The sequence below is a fragment of the Copadichromis virginalis genome, linkage group LG1 (assembly GCF_057382275.1).
Source record: "Copadichromis virginalis isolate Kocher_CV1m ecotype Utaka linkage group LG1, C_Virginalis_male_GT1.1, whole genome shotgun sequence".
NCBI classification, from domain to species: Eukaryota; Metazoa; Chordata; class Actinopteri; order Cichliformes; family Cichlidae; genus Copadichromis; species Copadichromis virginalis.
This window is the reverse complement of record NC_140618.1, coordinates 28,392,192-28,408,643: the sequence shown is the minus strand read 5'-3', so window position 1 is coordinate 28,408,643 and position 16,452 is coordinate 28,392,192. Positions and strand designations below refer to the sequence as shown.

At 39.3% G+C, this 16,452-nt stretch overlaps 1 protein-coding gene across 2 annotated transcripts in view; it reads right to left on the bottom strand.

Annotated features, from left to right (window-relative positions):
* Positions 1–16,452, bottom strand: part of homer2 (homer scaffold protein 2) — a 35,049-nt gene that overhangs the window by 3,777 nt on the left and 14,820 nt on the right. For both annotated transcript variants that reach the window (XM_085457983.1, XM_085457979.1), the window contains exons 3-7: positions 6,105–6,236; positions 5,440–5,532; positions 4,580–4,722; positions 617–773; positions 21–131 (exon numbers count right to left, since the gene is read on the bottom strand). In XM_085457983.1, coding sequence (XP_085314109.1) covers positions 21–131; positions 617–773; positions 4,580–4,722; positions 5,440–5,532; positions 6,105–6,236 — 636 coding nt within the window. The remainder of the gene's footprint in view (positions 1–20; positions 132–616; positions 774–4,579; positions 4,723–5,439; positions 5,533–6,104; positions 6,237–16,452) is intronic.

The window sequence follows — 16,452 nt, the reverse complement described above, 5'->3', positions numbered from 1 at the left end:
CATTGTGATGCACGTCTCACCTGCTCCTTGTCCTGTAGCTCAGCCTCCAGCTCCTTTACCCTCACGGTCAGCTGGGCGTTTTTCTGTCTCTCTTGATTGGCTTCATTGCATTGGGCTTCTAGTTCAGCAATCTAAAATACAGAGGGGGGGGGGGGAGTTAAAAGAAAAATTAGGCATTTTTCTTAAGCTAATCAGATTTTTTTTTAACATATTCCTCCTTGTTAAGCGGAAGCCTGGATTTGTTGTAGAGTATAATGGCAATTTCAAAACTGATACCAACAATTAAAAAAAGGAAGGGTTAGAGAATAACACTGGTACCACACCAGCCCAGCTGCAGAAACAGCCCACGTTGATTATGAAACTAAAATGATTCTATTTTTAGCAGACTGAGACTGCAGGCAACACAGAAGCTAATGAAATGTACAGTACCTACAGTGTTTTGCTCTGTACAGATTTTGACCAAACCCGTGGCAGAGAACTCTGTGTGTGCAGTTTGTGATAGAGTTTTCTTCTTTTAAAGCAGCGGAAACGGTTTATCAAACCTGTCACTTTTTCCTCAATCAATGGGCTAGTCTACATTATTCAACTTCCCCGTAGGAGTGCATGAGTGTATTACCTTGTTCCTGAGCGTGTCACTCTCCTCCTTGCAGGCACTAAGCTGTTTCTTCCAGCTCTCTACATTAGCTGAAGACTCCTGCAGTGCATCCACCAGCCTGGCATTATTTTCTCTTAAAGTCTGAAGCTCTGTTTCCCACTTCTTGGCGTTGGTGTTGCTGTCAGACAGGAGCGACAGAAAGAGATCCAGCAGGAGAGTTATTAATGGAAGTAAAATTTTATTTCAACCACTCCGTTTTGAAAAGCTTGTGAGTGCCAACACGGAACATATTTCTACAAACTCCTTCCAGACACATCTACTTAATTAGTATTGCTGCACATTACGCTGTTGAGAGATGTTTAGACCACAATAAAAAAAAGAAACAAAAATTTAAGCTAGAAGTAGATAAAATTCCCCCAAAATCCAACAAACTGGCACCAGCATGTGATTTGTTATCTTTCATATCACAGTGAGTGTATTCCTATCTTATCGATAAGGATGGGGAGATATGTGATGTATATTTAGTATGCATCACTGTCCCCACTTCCTTATGCATGGCTGGGTTGAAGTGTTTTGCTCTATCATCAAATGTGGACAGACTGGCATCGCAGCATTCTGCAGTCCTCTGCTGTTTCACTGCTGTGACACTCTCCAACAAAAACAAAATCCAACAGTTCTGTGAATGCATGGGAAAATGCACACAGAGAGACAATTTTACATCCAGAAGCTAGAGATATTTAGATGCCCTTATATGAAGTGAAGCGCTTCCTTCAGCAACTGTTTCATATCAGTGTTGTATTAAATTCTCAATTATGACTTTTTGATTTTGTAAGTTTGTTTATTAGGATAATTCCTGAAAAGAGCTCTGCAATCAAAATTTGGACTTTATTAGTTTACCAAAGGAATTTTAATAAGTGAACTGGTCAAGATAACCTCAGATTCTTTAGATATACAAAGGGAGCACTGTAGAGTGACATTTATGCAGTGTGGTTGTTGTTCTCAGCTGGTGCTTTGAGAAAAAAAAAAAACATTAAAAAGAAACAAAACAAGTCAGAAAATAATAATCCATGCATTTACTTTAGTTTTTTATAATTATTTTATAGTTTCATCTTAACGATTTAACACAAGTACAAACATTTGTTACAAAGCAAACATACAGTGGGGCAAAAAAGTATTTAGTCAGCCACCGATTGTGCAAGTTCCCCCACCTAAAATGATGACAGAGGTCAGTAATTTGCACCAGAGGTACACTTCAACTGTGAGAGACAGAATGTGAAAAAAAAAAATCCATGAATCCACATGGTAGGATTTGTAAAGAATTTATTCGTAAATCAGGGTGGAAAATAAGTATTTGGTCAATAACAAAAATACAACTCAATACTTTGTAACATAACCTTTGTTGGCAATAACAGAGGTCAAACGTCTACTATAGGTCTTTACCAGGTTGGCACACACAGTAGCTGGTATTTTGGCCCATTCCTCCATGCAGATCTTCTCGAGAGCAGTGATGTTTTGGGGCTGTCGCCGAGCAACACGGACTTTCAACTCCCGCCACAGATTTTCTATGGGGTTGAGGTCTGGAGACTGGCTAGGCCACTCCAGGACTTTCAAATGCTTCTTACGGAGCCACTCCTTTGTTGCCCGGGCGGTGTGTTTTGGATCATTGTCATGTTGGAAGACCCAGCCTCGTTTCATCTTCAAAGTTCTCACTGATGGAAGGAGGTTTTGACTCAAAATCTCACGATACATGGCCTCATTCATTCTGTCCTTAACACGGATCAGTCGTCCTGTCCCCTTGGCAGAAAAACAGCCCCATAGCATGATGTTTCCACCCCCATGCTTCACAGTAGGTATGGTGTTCTTGTGATGCAACTCAGTATTCTTCTTCCTCCAAACACGACGAGTTGAGTTTATACCAAAAAGTTCTACTTTGGTTTCATCTGACCACATGACATTCTCCCAATCCTCTGCTGTATCATCCATGTGCTCTCTGGCAAACTTCAGACGGGCCTGGACATGCACTGGCTTCAGCAGCGGAACACGTCTGGCACGGCGGGATTTGATTCCTTGCCGTTGTAGTGTGTTACTGATGGTGACCTTTGTTACTTTGGTCCCAGCTCTCTGCAGGTCATTCACCAGGTCCCCCCGTGTGGTTCTGGGATCTTTGCTCACCGTTCTCATGATCATTTTGACCCCACGGGATGAGATCTTGCGTGGAGCCCCAGATCGAGGGAGATTATCAGTGGTCTTGTATGTCTTCCATTTTCTGATGATTGCTCCCACAGTTGATTTTTTCACACCAAGCTGCTTGCCTATTGTAGATTCACTCTTCCCAGTCTGGTGCAGGTCTACAATACTTTTCCTGGTGTCCTTCGAAAGCTCTTTGGTCTTGGCCATGGCGGAGTTTGGAGTCTGACTGTTTGAGGCTGTGGACAGGTGTCTTTTATACAGATGATGAGTTCAAACAGGTGCCATTCATACAGGTAACGAGTGGGGGACAGAAAAGCTTCTTACAGAAGACGTTACAGGTCTGTGAGAGCCAGAGTTTTTCCTTGTTTGAGGTGACCAAATACTTATTTTCCACCCTAATTTACGAATAAATTCTTTACAAATCCTACCATGTGAATTCATGGATTTTTTTTTCACATTCTGTCTCTCACAGTTGAAGTGTACCTCTGGTGCAAATTACTGACCTCTGTCATCATTTTAAGTGGGGGAACTTGCACAATCGGTGGCTGACTAAATACTTTTTTGCCCCACTGTATATGCCAAGAACGGCACCGCTATAGTTCAGCTGGTTAGGCAGGTTAAGCAGGAAAGGCTGCAGTGGCCTTTGTGTAATTAGTACCAACTTGCAGTGACTTTTTCAACTTTGTCAGTTTCTTTCTAGGGAAATTAATGAGAACTACAAGATCTGTAAAAATGAATTGTTATCCACACCACTCATGCAAATGTTAATGTAGTTCTTACTTTTTTTAGGGGTCTGTTGCTGCCAGTAAAAATTTGCAATCCCCTCCAGTCCACCCGCACATCTGGATCAAATAAATCCAATATGATATGGGATTTCATTTTATTATTATTTTTTCCCCCAATTTCCTCACTGTGGTTTTAATTGACTCTGATGGCCCGGGGCCCAGGGTCATTTTAATCTCATCTGGAATCACATCTGGCATTTCATGCAATTACCAATTTGTACACTCTACATCTGGATTATAAAGCCCAAATAACCAAACGGTGGACTGGAGGAGCATCACTCTTTGGATTATATGCTTTCTGAGCCCTTTTGGAGTCATTACTGCTTTAAGTAACAGCAATAAAATAAAGAGAGAGAACATACGAGCACAGTTTAATATGCATGAGTGTGATCAAGAGCTGATATGATCTGGATTGGGTTTACACACTTGCATGCTTGTAATATAGTAGTTTATATGTATAATATAATAAATATTGAGCAAGCTGTTCGATTGGACGAGTGTCATGCCATAATTATGCAGTACCTGTCTCACTGAAGTGTGTCCAATCTGCTTATTTTACATTCAAACAGCCAGATTTCAAACACCTGTGTGGTTTCTGTTTGATGCCACAGGAAAAGTTTATACAGCACTTGCATCAGCAGCAGCAGCTGCAGGCCAAGCAGTGTGTGAATTTTTATTACTTTTTATTTATTTGGTTGTGATGAAACAGTTGCAGAGAAGTAAAATCAGTTATAAAGTATGTGTTTTAGTTGGTTTGCATCATCACACAGTATGAAAGTTCTTGTTTGAACCAGCTGTTTCCAATTCGATTTTTCTATTTTTATTCTTTTTTTAAAAACTGAAAAAAGAAAATTGTTGGAAAATGTGTTTTCATTTGGTGAATACAAATTTAAATATAAGCACTTTGATGCAGCCCGGGATGTGAATCTTGAGACTGATATTTAGTAGATTTGAAACAGGATTTAATCACATATGATTTCACATTAAGTTGATGAAATAAAAATCTTACCTCTGCTCTACTGCACTCTTGAGACGTTCATTCTCACTCTGTAGGAGAGCAGCCTCCGGACCGACGTGAGAGATTTTCTCATCATCTGTCCCATTAATGCTGGATGCCTGGTTGGTTGAGGGTGTATCACGACCAGATTCCGACTGAGAAATTGAGGGAAACTTTTGTTTCAAAGCAGGTTTTAAGGAGGCCTGTGGTTAACATGCAGCCACCTAAAAGGGTCTCATGGGTTAAAAGACAGAACTCTATCTCAGAAATCCTGCTCTCTGAAAAAGGGCCCTAGGCTTCTTTTGGCAAAACACCCTGAAGACGTCAGCTATGACAGCCAAGGGTTGAGGGTAAATGCTTGCCAGTATCTATCATGTCATATGGGCCAGAAGCTTTGTGTGCTTCAGGGCTGATCCTTAGCACCTGGAGCCAGAGCGAGTAGAAAGCAGGCATGTTAGTTGTGGGTGACTGTGGCATGAACCACTAACTATCATTATCATTTATGTAGATCTGAGCAAATTTACTGTCACTGTTTATAGCTTCCTTATCCTCTAAGTTACTATTGTGCCTGCAAGGTAGTAAGGACGATCTTTGACCTCTTATTCATGACGGCTCACACTACTCCACGATTCCGTTGTAATATTTAAACACGAGATCCATTAATATTTGAACATATTTACATACATAATTATGCCAGAAGCCATTTCTAAACACAGAAAGTGTATCATTTGGTGTTTGTGAAATCATTTCTCATTTTCTCTGTGGCCCTGTAAGCTTTCTGGAAGCCAACACACTGACTGTAGATGAAACGGGTGGAAAGCCAAGGAGATGAAATGAATCAGACTTTCATACGGCACAGAGATATTATTTACCTGGGAGTGATTACTCAATGTCTCCACCTTCTCTTGAGATTTGTCCCTTGCTAGCTTAGCCTGTTCTTTTACCTCCTGGAACTTCTCAGCAAACTGAAAGTACAAGAAGATATGTCAGGAAGCTGTGGTTATTAGTGGCAAGGCGAGGTTCATTTTTAAACATTATCTAAGGATGGTGAGGATCCGCGATACCCTTAAATATATATCTGATCGTTCCAGTTCTCTACCAATTTTAACTGATAACAAAGCTGCACTTTTCCACACTTTGATTTTACCACAGATTCTACTACTATTACTACTACTATTAATAATAATAATAATAATAATAATAATAATAATAATAATAATACATCAACAACTACAATAACATTAATAATAAAGAAAAGCTAACCATTAAAAAAAACCCCAAAAAAAACCAAAACACAGATTCAGTTTAAGCCCTTCAACCTCCAAAGCATGATCCCCTCTTGAAAACAGTTAAGAGCCCCTGATCATAATGTCAGAGAGGCTGACCGTTAGAATAAGGGCTCAGCAGGTTAACTATACAACATTTTAAATTGATTCTGTGATTCTGGATTTTACTTTGAACCAGCAAAGAGAATCAACGAAAGGGGAAATGAGCCATCCATCAGCTTTATGAAGGATCTGCTACAAAAACCTCTCACCTTTGTGAGCTGCTGCTCTGAAGCGAAGCCCAATCCAAACACTGTGTTGGCCCTGCTGTCGGCCCACTGGCCAAACTTCTGTGATGTCTTGGTGAACGTCATGTTGGGTGTGATTGTGCTGTTGATGATGACCTGTTGGGAAATAACACATAGATTTTCTAAGCCTATAAGAGACCATACTGTTATCAATACAGAGTACAGTTAGAGTCATGTGTAATCCTCCCAGCATAGTTCTCAGGTCTTTCTGACACTCCTCATAAAAATAACTGATGTTGGATTTCAGCAGTACAGAGGTTGGAAAATTATGCGTCTCATTCAGCCAAGACATATTACAGAAGCTGTTCCAGCAGCTGCATTCACATAATAAATAGGCCCACCAATTTAATAAAGGACAATCCTCTATTGTAGCTCCATTCACACCAGACTACACCTGTAATATGCTGATGGCTGTATGCCAGTGCCCACACACGGCATATTGGATCATTTTAAAAGAAATAATAAATCCTATAAAAAGCAGATTTATAAGCATGTCTCTGAAATATATAGCAGTTATGTGTTCACAGCTTAAAGAGTACTAATCTTTGATTATTGTTAAACCAGAGGGCATACAAGGTTTCCACATTTATAATTTAGGATGCTGAATAGCAAACACTTTGTCAACCCAGAGTTTTAAAGTTTCGACATTGTTGCGTGAATCAAACGTACCATTTTTAATACACTCCAATAACCTGTGTGGGACATTCATGTGTTCCCTTAATGTTTAAAGGGTCACAACAGAAGATGGATTTGCACCTTTGATTCGGCAAAGATTTCACACAGGATGACCTTCCTGATGCAACACTACCATTTATCCAGGATTAATTATCCTAAAGCTTATTAACATCAGGTTTGGTTAAGGATTTATCATACACCAGCAATCAGGTTGAGCTATTTGCAAAAGTCTTTATTGCATATTCAGCTCCACGCAAAAGACCTCCACTACTTTGTGATACTGATTTAAATAAAATAGTTGCAGACCGCTGCCTCTCTCAACTCACTCGTTTCATTCCCCAGTTACAAATAAAGTTTTGTTCACTAAATAATTTACATGCAAATGTAAAAAGCACACACAAATGGAAAAACACTGACTGCTGACCCGCTAACCTCTAAGCAGTTGAAGTACAGTCTCTATATTTGCCATGGTATCTGTAGCACTCTCGTGTGATGCGACGAGCTAATAATCACTCTCGATGTTAGTCCGCTGTAAAACTTTTAATGCGTACTCCAGCACATGACAAAACACACAGACCGCCCCGGAAGAACAAAACTCCCCCCACCATACTATTCTGGTTGGACTAGTCCCCCACAGTTATGGCAGGTCCGCACAAACAAATATTGCTTGGTGATCATTTAACCAATGATCTACAGTATCCATTCACCTGTTGTAGCCATGCCACAACTCAGATGCCAGAAAACATCTGCTGCAGTCTAAAATTGTAACGGGTGCATGTGTCAGTGAAGAAAGCAACACGTGTCTAAACACCATGTCAGCCTGACTTCACCGATTTGTATATCGCATCACAGTTCATATTAGGGCTGGGCCATATTATACCGTTCACGGTAATACCGGTATAATGTTAGGCAACGATAGGAAAATGAAATATCGCGATAGAATGGGAGTAAAACGCGCATGCGCAGTGCCTTTGTTTTCATACGCACATGGCCGATTGTTGAGTGAAACAGATGAACCAGAATTGGTTTGTAAAAATGGTGCAACTTCAGTGATGTGGAACTGGTTTGGTGTTTGTCCGTCAGATACACGACAAAGCACATTTTTTTGCAGAACATGCAAGCGGCCGTTGTTATTGTCATATTTGTCGGACTAAGATGCTCTTAAATCTGGGAGTAATCTGGGTCCTAAACTCCGTATACTTCAGGTCAAACAACACTGCAGCATCACTTAGAGTTAAAAACTGTCTAAATTCTTTCATCTTTAATAAAACGATCAGCATTGCTGCTTTACCAGGTGTAACTATAAAGTTTAACTTCCAGGCATCCATGAAAACAAAAGTTATTACATTTAACGGAGTTAGAAGTTAGCAGGAAGCTAGCGGAAGTTAGCTCGCTAGTTTCGCTAGTTACCTAAGCATGATATAGCACGTTCTGACAGAGAGATTTCTGAAAAAAATCAAACGTGCAGCTCTGCTATCACTTCCAACATAAATGAAGACAGGAAACTAAACAGCATTGACGTTTGTAGGGTTACTGAAGTTGGGCTAGCTGGTATATAATGATGTGCTACGTGATCGCTAGCGACACAGCTATGTTAGCATAACATAAACAGTGAAGCTGGAGGACGAACACTAACACTTTTCCACTTATAAAAGTTAACGTGAAGGTTCTTCATGGTTAGAGACAAATGCAATCGCATGGCAGGATGCTGTAAACGGACCAAACTTCAGTCAGGAGAACAACTGAGATAATCCATCCACAATACGAGGTTAGTCATTAATATACTGCAACAACATGGGAATAGAGCAGCTGCCAGAGAATTCAACATTAATGAATCAATGGTACAGAAGTGGAGGAAGCAAGAAGAATGAGTTTAATAAAGTTTGATTTATCTGACTGCTTTGTTTCGCTTAATGTGCCTTATAATCCCGTGCACCTTATGGTCCGAAAAATGCGTACTGCACACTGCAGTTTAATGTTGCAAAGCACCTCTTTTTAACTTCAGTGGATATTATACATGGTTATGCTCAGGATATGTCAGCCCATTTCTACTGGAAATGCCTTTTGGTTAAACTTTCAGCAAGGAATTTGCATTTGCACTGTTACATTTTTATAAAGCTTTAATGTACATAAAAACCAGCTTCTTGTTTAAGTGAAAATAAATGGAAGGTTGTCTTTTTGCGCTAGTAATGTTGTGGAGTTGTATTTTGTCTCGCATCAATTATATCGTCGGTTATATCGTTATCGCAAATTTTCAAATATATATCGTGATAAATATTTTTGGCCATATCGCCCTGCTCTAGTTCATATAGACAACTCTGATCCTCTGTGATGCTAGATGTGCATGTAAACACAAGCAGCTTTGATTTATTGCTGCATGCACACAAACCCAGTCTCACTACAGAGATATAACAGAACTTAAAACCAGCACACGCAAATTATCCCAACGATTAAGAAACAATAGAAGACAGTCTAATGGCAGAGCAGCCCTTGTTTCATAGCAACATGGCTCTGAATACAGGATCTGAGGATTTAAACTGCTGACAGACTCGTGTCCCATTCTACGCCCCCACTGTCTCCCTCTCCATCTTTTTAGTGGCTGAGGTGTTAAAACTCTTTATACCACATCATTACTGGACACAGCGAGCCAAAAAGCAGAGGAGCCTGAGCGAGCGGAATAAGGATCATTAGTACGCAATTAATGTTTGTCCTCTATTTAGATCAATGCTAATGGCGCCTAGGGAGAAAGATCACAACAGGTGAACAAAAAAAAAGAAAAAGAAAAAAAGACGACCATCAGGCAACACAGCTAAAGATTACAACTGCAATCTTTGATGCAGGCATCATTCCCACATCAAGGGTTTATAAGGAGACTGGCAATTTACCAAGGCACTGCTAATCTGATCTTAAAAATCATCACTCTTTCAGAGGCTTCTTCAAAACAAAGGTGACCCAATTTCCCCTGAAGTGGAACCTGGGTAAAGCCTGAACAACACTCCTACGTCTCATCTCTAGCAGTGAAGTGAATATTTAACAGGGCTCATAACTCTGGCTCAAAGAGAAGTGTTAAGATAAGATGAAACTTTAATGATCATTGTGGAAAAAGTGGAGTGCTGCTGCGGAATAAAGCGAAAAAAGGAAGGAGTTAGGTAAACACGCAGTAAATGTCTGCAACCAGCGGCGTATAAAATGTGAATTTCCTTTGGAATAATAATCCTTTCTTTTTTATCTCGTGTGTGATGAATGCTTTCAGATAATTCTCAAAATAATTAGGAGAAATTCTGTTTGTTTTGTTTTTTTAAGAGGTAGAAAAATTTTTTTCACTAAATTTAATTTTATTAAACAAAAACATAATGCAAGATAACTCTTGCTATAAGATTTGAAACACAGCATGATGACGTTTATACCACTGAAGCTACACACTACAGGTACAAAGACCTGAACGCAGTCAGTGCTTCTCAAACATTTTACTCCCCGCTAAGTTTTCTTAAAAAATTCATTACCATAAAATTATTTCATAATTAAACGTACAATCGGCATGTGGACTCTTAAATTGCGAGTAATCGGCAGTTCTCTGGCTGAAAATGTAGACTGCTTTGAGGTGAAGACAATATCAATAACCACTTGTTCTAATCAAGGTAAGCAAAAAAACATCTGTGAAAGTACAACAAATCGACCCTTGAAGCAGATGGGCTACAGACTACACCGGATACCACTACTGTCAGCCAAGAACAGGAAACTGAGGCTATAATTTGCTTGGCCTCAGCAAAGTTGGACAATAGATCGATAAATGTCACCTAACCTGATGAGTCTTGACTTCCGCTTCAACGTTCAGATGGTAGGGTGAGAATTTGGTGTAAACATGAAAGCCATCCAGTCTTGGTTCAGGTTGCTGGTGGTTGTGTAATTGTGTGGTGACATATCAACAGATCTTAAACCCACAGAACTTTTGGGATGTCCTGGAACAGGAGATTATCATCACCTGCAGCCTAGGAATCTGCAGCAATTGCATGATGAGGCATTTCTGAAGGCAAGAGGGATTTATTTCTCCCAGTTTTTTTTTTGTTGTTTTTTTTTTAAAACCAAAACAACAAAGCAATGTCAAACTATTCCATTATTTTCTGCCATCTTGAATACATCTCATTGCTGTTTTATACTATATATTAATAAAGAAAAACACTGAGACTAATTAAACTACATACCTGTAACTTTATACCTACTGAACTAAAAGTATCTGCAGAGAAAGGCTCAGTCATTGCATTTACAGTATCATCTGTAATGTAACATGGGATACAAAGTTACCCCCACGAGACCTGTGACTGTATGTTTGGCACGCATATGTAAACGACCCAGTGAGCAAGCCAATGAGAGAGTGGGAGGGTGTGACGGAGGAAAGGGAGGGGGTGCAGAGTGACGCTGGCAGCTGTGTGGATGGTGAGCCGGGCTGTGGATCAAGTGGCACAGGAGGCACAGAGTGAAGCTCGGCAAGCTAATGGCCTGAGGGTCAGCTGGAAACTCAGACAGCCAGGAGGTTATAAGGGAAAGCTTCCTCGGCCGATTAGGTGTCTGCAGAGTGCACAGAATCTGCAGAGTCAGTGATTAGGAAAGGAGATGTAGAACATGAGAGATCAGTTATCAAGCACCAAATACCAGATGACTTTTTCATGGTTGGAAAGGAAAAAAAAAAAAAAAAAAAAAAAAAAAAAAAAACAACAACACCAGCTGAAGTTATCTACTGATAATTAGGACGAACAGGAAGGAATCTTTTTTTCTTAAAAGGACATACAAAAAAATAAAAATCTGAATTATGGTGACAAATGCGCAGTGAGGATAGTCATTATGATGCTGTGGTATATCTGAAACACAGCCAATGATAGGTGAGACAAAGTCTGCCATGTCCTGTCATTAAACCAGAAAGCAAAGTGGAAAAATTGCGATTGCTCATCAGGTAGAGGTGTGATGCAGATGAAAAAATGTTCAGTATTTCTGTATGTCTGCCAACTGCTTTAATGTCCTGATGCATTTCATCTCACCATATATTAAGAACTGCAAAAAAACAAAACACTGTTCCTCGGTGGTGATGACGCAAGTTTGGTTACCTAACACCACTTTTAACTCAACTTAGCAGAATGTATTTTTTTTTTACAGTTTTTGTGTGAATTATATTTGTTTTGTACATCTGCTGATGTTTATGACGCAGAAAGTTGAATTAATAAGTCTGCTAGTTCAACATCCCGAATGTAGCTTTTGATCTCTGAGAAAGCCAAGACCTTCACAAGGTCTTTGCAGACCTATAAATCCAGGTGTTGCCTGAATAGAGGGTGTATTTGTACCTTGAGTCACAATAAATACAACACTTCTGTGTATTTATGCTTCAAGTCTTGACAGTTGTCTGATGAAGTGCAGCTTTTTAACTGGCAAAAGTTCAAATGCGTGCTTTTAGATTTATTTTTTTATGTTTCCTGTCCTCGTTTGTTTCCCCTGTTGAAAGAGTCACTGATCTGCAGCTTTGTTTACAATACAGAATTTGCTGATGCTGGGACTTCACACTATAAAAGGTTGGTGCAACTGTGTCATAATCCTTATGGATAATTGTGCTGGGACTGATAACAGCCCAGTGCATTCTCTCTGATGACAGCTGGGCATACAGCACAATATCCAATCGACTAGCTTGACGTACCAGACACTGAAAGGTGGAGTGTGCATATCCCCTAGATCCCCAGGTTTATCGGGGAGGGTGTTAGTTTTTTGTTTTCTTGTTCTTGGATGGAAACAAACATTTATGGCTCACAACTTCAAAAAAAAAAGGAAAATTAAACAAAAAACAAAAAAAAACTTAGTGTACTCTTTATGAGCAGATTGATGATAACAGGAAAACTTGACTTTTTGATAGTTTGATACAAACTATGCTGTTTAGGCAAGACCAAAACAACTTTAAAAAGAATGAATAAACCTGATCATCTTGTTTATGTTCCAGCACAATTAACCCTTATTTTTCCACTTTCACAAACAACATGTCACTGGTAGCACTGTAGAATACTTAGCACTTAATAAAATAATTATTTCAGAACCTTCAGGTTTTGGAAATTTTTTTACTCCTTTCTTCCTTGGTATGGGCAAAGCAGCTGAATGCCAACATTTCCCAGCACATTAATGAGCTCTGGCTAGGTAGCAGAATATATATTTGTTTGACAGTTTTGTATTTAACAGTCAAAAGTGACGATTGACAGGAACAGCGAAGAGAAAGGAGGGTATGCCATGCAATGAAGATTGCCCTGGCTTAACAGACATTGTAATAAGCAGACAAAGTGAATGAATACAATGAAATTACTAAATTACACAAGCATTTGATGAATAAAAAGCTCATTTGAATTCTTATTACTGGCGGAGACATGTCTTTTAGCCTACAAGCCAAACTCATAAGCTCATGAGCTTTAACGTTAGTGCTAGAAACTGGCTGTGCCAAAAAAAAAAGAAGAAAAAAAAAAAAAGAAGAAGATACTTAATGAAGTGTCAGAAAGATAAATCTAAAAAGAACTGAGTGTTTTAGGCATTACCTCACAAAGTTATCATACTGGGAATTATTTATAAAGTACAGCTAGATGTGTCCTCACTGTGTTGTCACAGCACTTGGTACATCGTTGCATGAGAAGCACGATGCAGGCTGAGCGACAGTCAAAAGTGCTGATGGGCTCCTCTACTTGCCATATCATCATCAGCCAGTTGCCCAGACATCATAGGTGGATGAATACAAGCTGATGGTCTGTCATAGTTAGTGCGTGCAACAGCACAGAATTCTTCTAGACAGACCTGTCTCCCTTGTAGCAACTGTGCAAACTAGAAACTATATTTAACATCTATTTGACATGACTCAACGTTTCTTCGCTTTTGGTTACTTTGCTCATATCGACATCACTTTGACTCATTTAAATTAAATGGATAGGAGGATAAAATTAAAATCAGCAGGAGTCTGCTCCTTTTAAATTGCGATAACATTTGAGAAATTCCTTTTCCCTGTACCTCGCGTACAGCGGTTCCCTGCAGAGATTTTATGACACATAATGTTCTGTTAAGGTTACAGAGGAGGGAGGAGGAGGAGGACAACAACAAAGATGACAGGAGAGGGAGAGAAGAGAGAGAGCACTCATGGCCTTGAGGAAATAGAGGACAAAAATTGATACTTTTAGACATGAATAAATAATAGTCCCATTATCTTTCTCACAAATAAAACAGACATGAAGTAGTAGATATAGTTTATCTTTAGTAATCTATTGTCAGCTGTTGTCATCCCTGCAGATCCATAAGTGCTGGCTGATGACATAACACATTAAAGTCTTGCCTCTGTAGCTGTAGGAAGAAAGCTTTCAATGCTTTGAAGCTAGCAGAGCTTGACTCAACAATGCTTTGCTGGAGAAGAGAACCGATGCTTCTTTTACTTAAAATTGTGCTGTGAGGCTTAAACTGCCCAGAAAAGTGAGTTACAATTCTAAGAATGAACACAAGCTCTTTACAGTAGAGCCAGATGGTCAAAAACATACAAAAAGAAAAAACAAAAACAACAAAAAAACATGCTTTGCACTAAGAAGACAGCAGGACATGCTTGCTGTGCAAAAAACTCAACACCGATATGCTGACTTCCTGTGAGAAAGCCACTCATCGCCTGCTGATAATCTTAACTCCTCAATCCTTTCACCGAAGCAGAGAATTGAAACTATCAACCAATCCAAACATCTGTCAACACACCCACCCTAAAGTGGCTCTGCAGGTAAACTATGTGATTTAAGACTCTGAAATGTGGTTGCCTAACAGTGTCAACAGAGGAATATCGCTGTCCTGAGGCTCCTCTAGCTTTCTACACAGACAGAAAACTGATCGCCATGGAAACGCATAATGTACTTTTTCAGCAAGCAGAGGAAGACTGTGTGAATATGGGATGTAGACAAATTCAAGTGGTGTCCATCATCACTTGTATTATTTAATCTTAGCACTATGCTCACAACTACAAAAAAAAAATCACTATAACACAAGCAAAAGTTGACACTTTCCCCCTGCAGTGTGGCCAGTCTTTAAAAACTCTACCACCCTCAGAGTATGACGACTGTTGGCTTTTTGTTGATGACATGAAATTACAGATAATTGAGTTTAATTGTGACTCCACAGGTCGGCAGCTCTTTGATACTCTTGTTAATCTATTAGAGGGGAAGATTGCTAATATTTCAACTTACATGGCAGTTATTCAAGTTAATGTTATGATTAACATATTTGTTTTGCAAAGCTCCATGTCTGGAAACAGTTTAACTAGGCAGAAGATCCTAGGTAAGCACAGAAATCATCAATGTGTGTCCCATATTCATATTTTTATGTGCTGTGTGTGCTTTTAAATACATTAAATCCATGGAAACAGCTGGCAAATAAAAATGCAGAGCTCACACTTTTTTTTCCTCCCTTAATTGGACAGTCAACACGAACATTTTTATTTTATGAACTGTAACACTGCATTAATTTTAAAAAATATTTTATTAGATGTATGTTTATACAGTTAATGGAAAGTACAACTGTTTAATGGGCAATTCTGAATTTTAAGGTCTCCAATTAACATTGCTATAACAAGTATACACAGTTTAAACTGTAGCAGTACCAAATGCAGCGACAGTATAGAAAGTCTGTTTCAATGTAGTCTATTTATTACATTTAAACTACAGCCAACCTTTACATGACCTCATTTCCACAGGCTCAAAAGTAATTGGACAAACTAAAATAACTTTGAAAAGTCTTTAACATGGTGATGAAAATCCTGTGCAGTCAATGATTACCTGAAGTCTAGAACCCATGCTCGTCACCACATGCTGTGTATGCGCTCTGCCAGGTCTCGACTCTCACTTGTTTGTGGGTGTCTCTGCCTTCAGTTTTGTCTTCAGTAACTCCAAAGTGTGCTCTGATGGTCTGAGATCAGGTGACCAACGTGCACATTGAAAAATATCAAATTTCTTTCCCTTGAGAAACTCTTGGGTTGCTTTCACTGTATGCTTTGGGCCATTATCCTTGTGTACTGTGAAGTACTGTGAAGCACCGTGGGATCAGTTTTGATCTGAGCAGAGAGTACAGCCATGTACACTACAGAGTTCATCCTGCTACTTCTATCAGCAGTCAGATAATTACTAAATACTGCTGAACCAGTTCCACTGGCAGCCATACATGCCCATACTATAACAGTGTGTTTGACAGAATAAGTGTTGTGCGTCAGATCATGTTTCTCTCCTTACCTCATAGATTTCCCTTCCTATCATTCGGGTACGGGTTAAACGCGTCTTCATCTGTCTAAAGATTTTTATTTCAGAATTACGCCAACACGTTTGGAGATCTTCCAGCGAGGTCTAATCTGGTTTCTTTCAGTTGCATCAACAACTCTCACATAGACAGTTCCAGTGAACTGAATGCAAGTTCAATACTTGAATCAACTCCAGAATGCTTAATTTGTCATGGAATAAATGGTGAACAAGCCTGACAAGACATGAAACAACTTGTCAGTCAACTGTTACTTTTGAAACTCTGAAAATGGGGGACTGTGCATAAAATGACTCTAATTACTGAACAGCTAATGCAATGGTTTTGTCAAACCCCTTTTTTAAGCTAAAAG